Consider the following 13,110-nt stretch of genomic DNA (forward strand, 5'->3'; position numbering starts at 1 on the left):
CCTATATTAATTTACATGCTTGTTAGTATATTTGTGGCACACAGACTGATTAACTATGTAACCTGGTTCAAGCTACATAGTACATTGCAGACATTAATTACATGTTATAACAGTACCTATCACAAACTGAACAAACGATGGTGAATGTATCACTTATTTATACATACATATACAGTTGAAGGCATATTTGCCTAACATTTCTCAACAAGATTAAACAAATAATAATGTGTCTCATTTTGTTTCATTCATTTAATATTTATTGCCTACCATGGCAGAATGTGTTATTCAGAAATGGCCAGGACACTAGTTGCTGTTCATGTCATTCTCCTATCTCGATGTACAGTTGGATCCCCCTCCATTTTCGTTGGTGTGAACTTGCGACTCTTGCTTGCAGCCAATGAAGGCAGTAGAAGGGTGTGACTTTCATGGTAAGGTCACGAAAGGTGATGGCTGCTTCTTGTTTGCTGCATGCTCTGAGGAAATTTAAATCAGGTCAAAGAGAAGACACACAGAGAAGCCTCCAGTCTTCCCGAGGAGAGGGAGTGGTCCAGCTGATGAAGCAGTGCTCCGGTGTCTGTCACTGACTGATCACAGTAGAGACTCCAAGCTGGATCCCTAGAGTCTTCACGGGTGTGTGTAGCTAGAGTTTTCCTGCCTTGCCCACAGTCAGGACAAATCTTTGTCACCCGCCAGTCCCACAGCCGCTCAGACCCAACCAAGTAAACACAGAGACTTATATTGCTTACAAACTGTATGGCCATGGCAGGCTTCTTGCTAACTGTTCTTTTATCTTAAATTAATCCATTTCCATAAATCTATACCTTGCCACGTGGCTGGTGGCTTACCGGCGTCTTCACATGCTGCTGGTCATGGCGGCGGCTGGCAGTGTCTCTCTGCCTCAGCCTTCTGCTTCCCAGAACTCTCCTCTCTCCTTGTCCCACCTACTTCCTGCCTGGCCACTGGCCAATCAGTGTTTTATTTATTGACCAATCAGAGCAATTTGACATACAGACCATCCCACAGCAGGGGTGTGTGTGTGTGTGTGTGTGTGTGTGTGAACATCTTAAAGCTGAAAATTTTGTGTGATACACTATGTAGCAGTAGATAATCAGCGTATCCACCTTTAGGTACTCAAGATAAGCCTTATAAATGGATTTACTTTCATGGAATTTCCATTCCAGATTTTTCTCATCCATAGCAAGGAAGGAATAACTATTTTCAGGGTCTAATTACCTATTGTTTATCTGCTATCTGGGCCTGCTCTCAAGCCTGGCTTTGTTGTTTCAAATTATGAAATTGACCTCATTCATTCATTCATTCATTCAATAAATACATCAATTAATTTCTCACACAAAGACTCTTTTTCTGACACTTTGGAGTCTGAAACTCTTCTTTGTTTCCAAGCGTCTAGGGCTTCCATCCTAACATCAGGCAACAAGGCTATTCCCTGGTTGTGGCTCTCTCCTTCAGAACAGAAGCAGTCAAGTTCTTTCCGGGCTCCTGGTTCTGTCCTGAGTCTAGTCCTGTGTTTGCAGTAGCAGACCGACTGAAAACACAAAGAAACACCTCTTCAAATAGAAGGTGTGTTATTAGTTACTGGACATAGAAATAATTTAGCCAAAGACAGTCCCTATTCTCCAGTGTTCACCATTCAGTTCTAGACACTGAGACCCAGCCTACCCAATGCACTGAACGAGCTCTCGTCAGTCTTGACTCCTGTGATTGGTCACAGGGAGGGTGGTCACCCTGAGGGTGGAGAGGGATGCACACATACTTTATCAGGTACAGCAGCACACAGTGCACATTATCTGTTCTTAAATACTAGTCTCTGTTCTAGCCAATGGGGATGCAACACCCGACCAAAGAACTGCGGCGGCACGTGCCCTCGTGAAGCTGTGCAGCAGCGAAGGACGACAGACATTGGACAGAATTGTGTAAAATGGTTCTAGGAACGCAGCAGGAAAACGAGGTGGCTGAAATTCTTGCTAAGGACGTGAGAACCTTCCGTGGGGGGCAGCCGTGGGCGGGTTTTGAGCACAGTGGCCACGAGAGGGACGGACAGTAGGGGGCGAGAGGACTGCAGGCAAGGAGCGTTGGTGATTTAAAGCAGCAAACCCGTTCTGCTTGACTGGAAGCCCGGCGTGCAGAGCTCTGAGCGTTCAGACTTCTCCTGGGCAAGGGGTTGTAATTTGAGTGCAAGCAGGAATGCTCAGGAGTGTCGGGTGGGCGGAGGCGAACAGCAGTTCTCATTCGAGATTTTTCCTGCTTGACACACCTAGGCTCTTCGGTTCCCTAGATTAGCAGACGTCTCATTTCAGGCTCGGATTAGGGCCGCATAGGGTGGGCCGGGTTCGGGTGGCGGGGGCGCACCCACCACGGAATGCAGCCCGGAGCTCTAGTTCTGCAACCCTCGCTGAGCGGGAGGGGGCGGGGCTTGCTCTGCGGACCTAGTGGTGGTGTGGGCTCCGCCCCCATGCTCAGGCCCCGCCTTCGGAAAGCTTTGATTGGATGAGAACCGCGGAAGGGCCGGGCGTCCCCGGGCGGCCCTGGGGGTCGGGCAGAGGCAAGCACGCTGATTGGTCCTGCGGGGGATTAGGTCATCGCTAGCAGGTTCGGGCGCCCCGGACGCCGGCGGGGCGGCCGAGGCTTCTGTGAGAAGGCGCTCGAGGCTGCTGAGGAGCGAACCCGCAGAGGAGGCGGGGAGGCGGTGGCCGCGCTCGTTCGCTTCCCGGCGCCGCCGAGGGTCCGCTGCCGCGCCTCCAGCCCGCGTGCCGCTCGGTGGCTCCTCGCAGGAGCGCCCGCGGACCGGCGGAGTCCCGGCTGCCGTCTAGAGTCTCCCGTTCGCTCCCGCTGACCCCGCGCGCGGGGCGAGCCGGCGCCACACCTGTGGAACGGCCGTCGTCGCGGGTGTCCGCCGAGCAGCGCCCGAGGCGCGTCCCCCTCCGCTGGGCTCCACGGGCAGGATGGGGCTCCCCGCGCTGGAGTTCAGCGACTGCTGCCTGGACAGCCCGCACTTCCGAGAGACGCTCAAGTCACACGAAGCGGAGCTGGACAAGACCAACAAATTCATCAAGGAGCTCATCAAGGACGGGAAGTCGCTCATTAGCGCGCTCAAGAGTAAGTGTCTGGGGCAGCGCACGAGGGCTCGGGGCGGCGGCACTGGGCTCCGGGTTGCCCGCGCGCTGCCGGCTTTCGTCCCCCTCCCGGGGCTTTGAGTGACGGGTGTCGATGCTCGTCCGAGGCAAGACGGATCTGAGGAAAGAGCGAGTCAGTGGCCTCGGAGGAGTCTGATCGCCCAGCCTCGGCATTTGGGGACGGCCGGGAGGGGGTCGATCGGGGTGGCACTCTGGGCTGGGTGGGTGTGTTCGACACAGGTGTCTCTGGCCTGAGGCCAGATCGCCCAGTCGGCGGTAGCCTGCTGGGAAACCCATCGCTTCTACGCTTCCACCGCTCGGTGTCCTTAGGGGGCCAGTGGCTCACCCCAGGTGCCCAGCCCGTTGCCCAGGCTTGGGAACGGAGCATGCTGAGGGGGCGCTGCCCATCCCTGGGAAGGGGAGGGTAGTGACGGCTTTGAGCTCTGCAGGAGCCCTGCACGCAGCTCCAGCCTGGCCCGGACTGCTGGGCTCTCTGCGTTGGAGTGATTGGTTAGCTGTATTCCTGGGAGCATTGACAGTAATCCCTAGACATAGATCAGTGCGGTGTACGTGTGCAGGTTTTGATTCTTGTGCTTAGCAGAAGGTGACAGCGGTGGGAGTATGGAACCAGAGTGTTCCTTTACTCTAAACTGTGGGCGAAGGTTTAAAAATAGAACGAACACATCCGTCTTTCTCCTTCTCCCGCTCCCTTGCTCTACCCCTGCCCCCTCTTCGGCTATCCTTGAAAATTCAAAAGGCTGAGAGGGGATGTCCTCAGCCTTCGCTCAGAAAAGAGAAGTTTAAGCTCATCTTAAAGGTTCCCTGAAAGTCTGTGAAGCCATTTTAAAATTTCTTCCTCCTTTTGGTACGAGGTGTATGTGTGTGTTCAAATTTTCATGCCACCCAACTTTTGCAGAGCAAGCCTAGAGTCTCTCCTTGTGGCCAAATTAGAGCATTCTGAGGGCGAGAAGGGTACCTTTTCATTGGGTTCATTTAAAAATAGTTCAGGCGATCTTTTCATTTTGATCCCCAGGAAGTGGAGGCAGATAGTGGGAATTGTCTTTGACTCTTTACTTTTCCTGTCTCTGTGATGGGTTTCCTAATAGATGGTATCTTTCAGCTAAGACTGGTTGCCTCACCAGAGTAGGATCCAAGCTGTGAGAATGGTCCCCAGAATGGTTCTTCAAAGAAAGGCTTAAGGGCCAAGATGTCATTTAGTAAGACTGTTGCTTTTAAAATTGAAGAGTGAGAGGATGGAATGTCAGGGCAAGTGCCAGTCTTCTGGGGGTGAAATAAAAGCACAGGGCAGACGTCAGGAGGCTTTCCAGGGCAGAGTCTCTGCAGGAGGCTGTGACTTACCTGAGGGGGAGGAACAGATTCTTCTGTCAAAGATCAGGGCCTGTCTTGTTTCCAGGAACAAGTGACCTCTAGTTTGATGTAAATTGGGGGTCCACTTAGAAGTTGGGTCTGGAAATTTTGGTTGACCTTTATGTCTGCTTTCTTTCTTTCTTGGAAACAGGGTTTCCTTGTACCCCAGACTTGCCTGAGCTCATGATCATCCTGCCTCAGCCTCCCAAGAGGGCTATGATTAAAGGCATGCTTCATACCATCATGACAGACCTCAGGCTAACTTTAATCCATCCTCTGCTTCACTCAGCAAACGTAAGAAATGCCTTCTGTTTGCTGGGCATTGACCTGGATACCAGCATGTAGCACTGATATTTGGGTGCCCCTGTGGTTACAGAGGCACAATACTCTGTGGCAGCCATGACTTATTTGTGTGTTAATCTCATGTATCTCTTTGGATTTTGCAAATGAGAACACCGGCTTGGGCAATCACTGGCCCAGAGGTTTTGAAGCAACATGGTCTGAGATAGAAATGTAATTCTCCCAGTGAAGAACTCCAGTCTGTTCTATTCTTCTTGCCCAGAATGGAGCCTGCAGGACCAGACCTGCTAGAGTTTGGACTTGCATTTTATATCTGAGCATTGACTCTGAGGAAGGTGTGTTGGGTGACTAGCAATTTGCCTTCTATTTCTGAGGAGCATGGTTCATTAGATAGTAAGAACCATTGCAGTGTTGGGATGGATTGGCTCTGTGACTTGCTGGAAAGACTGATGCTAAGCTCAGTATGCTGCTCTTTCTTCATCCAATGTTAGGACTAACTGTGCCCCTCTGCTACTATTAACTACTGCTTCAACAGAGCGTGTTACTGATGTGACCTCACTGACTTCTTTTTTTTTTTTTTTTGAGACAGGGTTTCTCTGTGTAGCTTTGCGCCTTTCCTGGAGCTCACTTGGTAGCCCAGGCTGGCCTCAAACTCACATAGATCCGCCTGGCTCTGCCTCCCGAGTGCTGGGATTAAAGGCGTGCGCCACCAACGCCCGGCCCTCACTGACTTCTTAAAGCAAGTTTTCACACCATTTTAGGTATTGAGTTATCATGAGGTACCTGCTGCTTTGTACACCATATTAGTTCCAGTATAGTCATTTTCTTCAATAGATCATTACTGTTAATGAAAAGCCAGCGTTTGTCCATTACAGCTTAAAAATAAATACATAGTTATGTCCAGTTATAAAGTTAGCACTGGTTTTGTTTTGTAACTAGTATTTCTACAGATCTCTGGGTTCAGATTTCCTTTGTCTGTATATATAATCAGAGGTAATAAACATGGCCTCCAGGAGTTGGCAGAGTTTATCTACATCATTTTAATGTTACCTCTACTTTGTGAATGATGACACCAAGCAGCCAAGAAGTCAGTAACCTGTCCAAGGTAAGTTTAAGGTATTCAAATACAAGTTGTCAAATTCCAGAGACATGGCACTTAACTTAATAAAGCAACGTTGTCATCTAGGTTAGCAGAAACCACAAGCCTCTCTCGTGTTTCTTTTTTGAATCTGTTTTAGACTCTGCCAAAATCTCCATAAAACAACTCCATAAAAAAACGAAACCCTTGAACTCTATCTGGTTTCTCCATCCCTGGTATGGACACAGAATCTAAGCAACAAAGCATGTCAGGACACTTTTTAATTTTTTTTTAAAGAAAGAAAACCTTACTATTTAGAGAGTCCTCTTTGGTGTGCAGTTGAGCCTTGTCAATTCCCAGTCTTTGCTGATGGTGATTTGTTCTGATCTTTTTTGAGTGGTACTCACTTACCCAGGACTCCTGCCTCTCACTGGCTTGATTATTCTCTCATTCTCTGATCATGCTCAGTCAAGATGCTTTGTGTGTTTAGGTCTTGTTTTCCTTTTCATTCTGTAGAAATGATAGAGCATGGGTGAGCTGTGGAGTTTCCTGGGTTCAAATCTTGACCCCACTGCTTATTAATTGTTTGACTCTGGGCACCTTACTAAGTCTGAGCTTCTCCTTTGTAAGTGGAAATAGTCACACTGACCTCTCAGAGACGGAAAGACACAGTGAATGTTAAAACAGCAGAATAAAACTGCCACCACTAACAGCAACACTTGGAGCATGGCCCTTGGCACCTCTCCCTTAATTTCACCAATACTACAGTGTGCCAGCATTCAAGGTTGTCAGGACTTGGTGCTTATGAAAACCAAAGGGACAGAGGTACATGTCAGCTCTCGGGAACTCCAGCAATTGTATGTATTAGCCACTGATGGACACAATCATAGAATTCTGGTAATAATGTTTGTATCCAGTTGTGGTTATGTCAAGAGAGGTGAACGTGCTACAGGTTGAAAAGGAACAACATGTTAGTCTCCCAATGTCTCTTCTGTTGCTATTACTTATAGTTAGAGGAGGTTTCCCTCGCAGAGAAAAAGACTGCCTGCCTCCACAACAAGTTTGCCAAATGCAGTGGTGTCTTAGTTAGGGTTTCTAATTGCTGAGACACACCATGACCAAAAGTCAAGTTGGGGAGGAAAGGGTCTATTTGGCTTACACTTCAGCATTTCTGTTCATCACTGAAGGAAGTCAGGACAGGAACTCAAACAGGGCAGGATCCTGGAGGCAGGAGCCAATATGGAGGCCATGGAGGAGTGCTGCTTACTGGCTTGCTTAGCCTGCTTTCTTATAACACTCAGGACCAACAGCCCAGGGATAGCACCATGGGCTGCGCTGTCCCCCATTGATTACTAAATGAGAAAAGGCCTTACAGCAGGATCTCAAGAAAGCATTTTCTCAGCTGAGGTTCCTTCCCCTGATGGCACACAAAACTACCCAGTACAAGTGGTCTTCGTGTGTGACTCTTGTGGACTTTATGGCAAACTGAATGTGGTTTCATAGACATGAAAAGCTGTTAGTCTGAGGGGTTTGGCTTTGGGGAACCATGTTTCCACACGTTGACAGTCGATTTCTGGATTTGTTCCTGGGGGAATACCCTTCTGAATTTGGCTTCTGCTTTTTGAAATAGAGAATCCTTATTCTGACAGACTAAATGGGTGGGGCAGACATACAGTTTTTAAGATAGTGGTATCACTGAGATGTAATTCACATTCATTATCTTATATAGCTTGCTCATTAAAAGCATGTAATTCAGTGGTGTAGTATATTCACAGTTTGTGCAGCCATCATCATTATCAGAGAACATTTTTGTCATCTCCAATAGAACCTGTTTTCATGACCAGTCATTTGCTCTTTCCTCCCATCCCCTGCAGCCCTGGCCAACCACTGTGTTTTTTCTGCCTCTGTAGACTTGCCTAGTGTGGACATTAGAAGTACAACTGCTGTCATTCAGGTGGTGGTAGTCACCTTTAGGGGACTGCCTAGTTCATGAACTGAGTTTCAGATGGGGAAATGTTGAGTCAATAAATAAGCCATCCATTTTTCACAAGATGGGGTTTAAGTAGAGGTGAGGGCACACTGATTTATTTCCCAGGGTCTGGAATGTATGCTCTGATGTTTTCTGTCCATTGGAGGGGTATGGATTCTACCAAGTTTGATGGACGCAGAGGGAATAACCAAAGCAAAACTAAGAATCTAGTCCCTCCAATCAAGTTAGGTTGGGTATGCAAAAGTGAATAAAGCCGTACTTCAGATTGCTCTTCTGTAGAGTGATAATGTTTTTGCTAAATGAAATGAAAGCTTTTATGTTATATTAGCTTCTTCTATGCTTTTTATGGACCCTTTAAGGGATGATGTGCCCTTTTCATTGCATTCCCAGATGTTACTGATGTGGAGATCTCTGTTCCTATGCTTCCATCATATTCTCAGGGTGATTTTAACACAAACAATAGCCCAGTAAGAAAGCTAGCATCTTTCATTTTATTGAGCATTTAGGAAGTGCCAGTTTTTATGCAAAGGGCCCTATATTTTTTTATTTTATTTTTTATTTTTTTGGTTTTTTTCGAGACAGGGTTTCTCTGTGTAGCTTTGCGCCTTTCCTGGGACTCACTTGGTAGCCCAGGCTGGCCTCGAACTCACATAGATCCGCCTGGCTCTGCCTCCCGAGTGCTGGGATTAAAGTCGTGTGCCACCACCGCCCGGCCCAAGGGCCTGTATTGTACCATGTTACCACTGTGCTACCATTCTGTGAGACAAATGTTGTCCCTCCATGTCTTTGGGGGTGGGGTGGGTGGGTTCTAAGATCCATCTTGGATACCCAAATCCTCAGATGCTCAAATCTCTTTTCTATTATTTACATGTAACCTATACATAGCCTCCTGAATACTTGAGGCAACTCTAGATTGCTGCTAATACATTACATAATGTGAATGCAAACATAATGTTTGCACGTGTTGAGCACAGATTCAGATCCTCCCACCCCATCCTCAGATATTTTCCATACTGGTTGGTGGAAACATAGGAACCAGATCTGCAGATATAGTGGGCTAGCTGCACTGTGCTGCTTCTGCATTTCTGGGATAACTTTGTCAAAATTCACATAGCTAGGAAATTGTGTAACCAAGTTTTGAACCTGGCATTGGTCTGCTGGCCCTCCTCTGAACATTACCCGTGAGTGTGTTCAATAAAAATGCTGGTAGTGAAGATGCAGACTTTTCACAGATCCGTCTTCTAGAAGGGGGAACATGCAGCAGGTGCTAGGCTAATTGAGAAGATCATACTATTGCTTTATAGATTTCCAGCTCTGAGTAGCCACAGCTAGCTAATATTTTGTACTCTGAAATTTGCTCACCCTTATAGGCTTAAAGAGCCTTATAGGCTGGAAGGGTAGAATAGGAGGGCAGATTTTTCTGTCTTGTCTTTGTAAAGCATCACTTTCTTTTTGGGAACTACTAAGTGATTATCAGTGATTCATTTTTAATTGGATAATAGAGCATTGTACGGGGAGACCAAAAACCTGTTCTTGGTCTGAATTGTTAAAATGAATGATTCAGCTTCTTTATTCATTAAAACAACAGTAAGATAATTACTAAGTATGTATACTTTAAAAGCTGTTCACCTTTTCTGGGCAGTAATGGTGCATGCCTTAAATACCAGTACTCGGGAGGCAGAGGCAGGCAGATCTCTGTAAGTTCGAGGCCAGTTTGGTCTACAAATTGGGTTCCAGGACAGTCAGGACTGTTACATAAAGAAACCCCGTCTTGAAAAAGCAAAAATAAAACAAAACAAAAAACCAAAAAAACCTGTTTGCCTTTCCCACTTCTTTAGCATTTAATATAGGTGTTTTTTTCCCCCACAATGAGAATGAGCTCTCTCTGTCTCTCTGTCTCTGTCTCTGTCTTTCTCTTTCTGTTCCTATGTATGTGGTGCATATCATGTGTCCAATTCTATCAACTCTGACTTATTCAGGTCTTTCATTGAACCCAGAGTTCACAATTTTGTCTAGACTGGCTGACTAGGCCATACTAGACAGACTTTTTCTGCCCTCTACTGCTCTTGAGCTTATAGGTTCACATGTGGCCACACTGGCTTTTTATGTGGGGGCTGGGGATCTGAACTCAGGTCCTCATGATTGTGCAGCAAGAGCTCTTACCTGCTGAATCCTCTCTCTCAGCCCCAAGAACAAGCTGTTCTTGAATAGCATAAACTCTCAAAAGATGTTCGATGCCAGTTTGATTTGCTGAGCAGTAATTTTGTTACAAAAAGCCTTAATGGAACAAGTAAATATGGAGCCAGGTAGCAAAAAAATTGTTCCCAATTCCTTTGATTTACTTTAGCAACTTGTGAAGAAAAGGGAAAAAAATGACTTTCCTAATTATTTGTAAGTGGTGGTAATTTGCAATACTGACATTTGGAGTATTACTCATACAAATATAAACAACAGCTAATTAAATCCAAACAAGATTTTTTTTTAAAATTTTTATATAACACTGGCTGTAAAAAATCTCTGCATGTTTCTCTATTTGAAGTGCATTAAATAAATTGCATAAAATCTCTAATCTTCAACCCTCTACTTGTGGCTTAGAACCATCTTCCCACTGTTAAAATAAGGAATAGACTTTACTCTTTAGATTGGCTTGAGGTTTACAGAACATTGGAGTAGACTTATACAGGGTTCTTTAGAATGTCTGTACCTTCTGGTTTCTCCCTATGGTTTTTTTTTTTTAATACATCGTTCAGAATCCTGGCACATCTGTTACTGCTGATTAACCAATATTGATTTTATTTTAGCTCATTGGTGTTGGAGGTTGAAGCTAGGGCCCTGCACATGTGAGTGCACACTCCATACCCCTGGTCCCTGGTAGAATATTAATGGAAGTTTCTTGGTGGTGCACAGTTGATGGATATTGACAATGTACCCATTAAATGTCATTATAGTTTCACTGTCTTAAAAACCCTCTACGTTCTAGCATATCTTTTTTTCTTCGTCTTCTACCAACTATGGGTTTTTCCATTGTCTTCTTACTTTTGCCTTTTTTCCCCCCATACTGTCAGATAGCCTTTTTAGATTGCCTTGTGTCACTAGTAATGTGTATTCAAGGTTCCTCCATGTCTTGGTAACTATTGGGTCTCATTGCTGAGTACCAAAATTTGTTTCTTCTTTTACCTGTTGAAGGACATCTTGATTGCTTTCAAGTCTGGACAGTTATGAATGAAGCCAACATAATTATTTTGTGCATAGACATGAGTTTTCAGTTCATTTGGGTGAAGACCATGTGATTGTTGGATTGTATGATAATGTAAGAAATAACCAAACTGTCTTCCAAAGTGGCTGTAGCATTTTGCATTCCCTCCAGCAAAGAGTGAAAGGTTATGTTGCTTTGTATGTGGTGGTGTTTTCAGTTTGACCTTATAGTAGGTGGAGGAAGTCCTACTCATTCCTCAGCTTTCCCCTCCAATTTTCTCATGATATATTCCACTGAGTATTTTTCACATGCTTATTCACCATTTGTGTATCTTCTTTGGTTGGATGTCTGTTCAGATTTTTTTTTTTGCTGATTTTTCAAAACAGGATTTTAAAATTATTATGATAAAATGTTCATGGCACAAAAGTTTAACTACTTTAACAGCTTTTAAATAATTTCATACACTTTAGTGGGATTGAGTACATTCACAGTGCCATCTGACTGTGCTGTCCAGTTCCAGAGATCTTCCAGCATCCCAAGCTGAAATTGTACCCATAAAACAATGACTTTGCACTCCGGTCTACCCTAGACCCTGCTGTCAATCTTTGTTTGTTTGATTGTTCTAGGCATTTCTAGAATCATATGACAGTTATCATTTATATGTGGCTTATTTTATGTAGCATGATGTTTTCAGGGTTCATTTATGTTAGAATAGACACTAGAGCTTGATTTCTTTTTATAGCTGAGTGTCTTATTGTTAAATTTTAATTATTAGCAGCCACTACAAAGAAGCACTATTCTTTCTCCTGTGAGATCATGGAAATGATTTTCCCTCTCCTCTTTTTTCTATCCCTGCAGAATGACCAGGAACACTTGCATTTGACATGCCAATTTATCAAGTGTCTCCCAAGAACATTCCATCATGTTTCTATGTATTCCTTTCAGAGTAGCCATTTGTTTCAGGTCAGCACGCCTTGGAGAGTTTTCTTTTTAAATTTTTTTTAACTCCACTATTAATAAATTTACTCGACATAGAATTAATCTGTTTTAAGTGGCTTGTGGAACAATTGCCAGAATCCAGTTGATGAAAATAGTCACCCCGAAAGCTTCCTCATGTCTATTTGCAGGTGCCTTCTCTTCTCAAGCCGTATAGTGTGGGGCGTTTACCCACCACCCCCACAGCTTCCCAGAGTTTTCTTGAGTGCGAGCAGCAGGAAATATTAGATAGAAGGATTTATAGCGGAGAATCTTGCAGAGATAAACAGATAGAAAATAAAGGATAGCCTCGAGAGGGCCTGGAACCTATTCCAACGGGCCCCGACTGTCTCTGGTCCAGGGTTTTTATAGAGACGCCAAGGGGTGGAGCAAAAGACCTCCTCCCCCAGCACAGCCAAGTGCAGACCATCTCAGACACCTGCACTCAGGCCCGTGGTCCTGATCATCCTCTATTCGGACCTGCTGGGTAAAGCCACGAGGAACCCCGGAACGGGCTCCCACAGTATAGAGCCACTAATCCCCTTTCCCTGTGTCTAGAGATGTTGTTTCTGAGAATTGGAGCTAAGTCATAGATTATGCGGCCCTTTCTATCCAGGTTCTTTCACTTAGCATGTTGATCTGAGGCTCATCTGTGTTTTAGCTTTTATTAGTATTTTGTTCCTTTTTATTGCTGCAGAGTATTGTGTTTTGTAGACTCTGAGCTGAGTTTCGGTTGTTAGCTTTTTTGAATGATGCTGCTAAGAATGTTTACATACATTCCTTTATGTTTTCACTTCCAATTTCAAGTCTTACCTAGGAATAGAGTTGCTGAGTTATATGGAAAATGTACATAAAATTTTGATTTAAACCTAGGTTTAAAGGAATTTAGGTTTAACTTTTAAAAGGCTGACAAGTCATTTTCCACAGTAGAAGTGCCATATTGTAGTCAGCCGTGTGTGAGCCTCACCAACACTTCCTATGATCTCATTTTGATTGTAGCGAACTACTGGAGTGATATGTCTCATTTGAGTGTAACTTGGATTTCATGGTGACTAATGATGGTGAGCAT

At 45.0% G+C, this 13,110-nt stretch overlaps 1 protein-coding gene across 4 annotated transcripts in view; it reads left to right on the forward strand.

Annotated features, from left to right (window-relative positions):
• Positions 1-2,584: 2,584 nt before the first annotated feature.
• Arhgap26 (Rho GTPase activating protein 26) overlaps positions 2,585-13,110 on the forward strand; it is a 391,848-nt gene continuing 381,322 nt past the window's right edge. For all 4 annotated transcript variants that reach the window (XM_042264260.2, XM_042264261.2, XM_042264262.2 and 1 more), the window contains exon 1: positions 2,585-3,117. In XM_042264260.2, coding sequence (XP_042120194.2) covers positions 2,964-3,117 — 154 coding nt within the window. In that variant the 5' untranslated portion in view covers positions 2,585-2,963. The remainder of the gene's footprint in view (positions 3,118-13,110) is intronic.

The sequence above is a fragment of the Peromyscus maniculatus genome, chromosome 19 (assembly GCF_049852395.1).
Source record: "Peromyscus maniculatus bairdii isolate BWxNUB_F1_BW_parent chromosome 19, HU_Pman_BW_mat_3.1, whole genome shotgun sequence".
Classification (NCBI taxonomy): domain Eukaryota; kingdom Metazoa; phylum Chordata; class Mammalia; order Rodentia; family Cricetidae; genus Peromyscus; species Peromyscus maniculatus.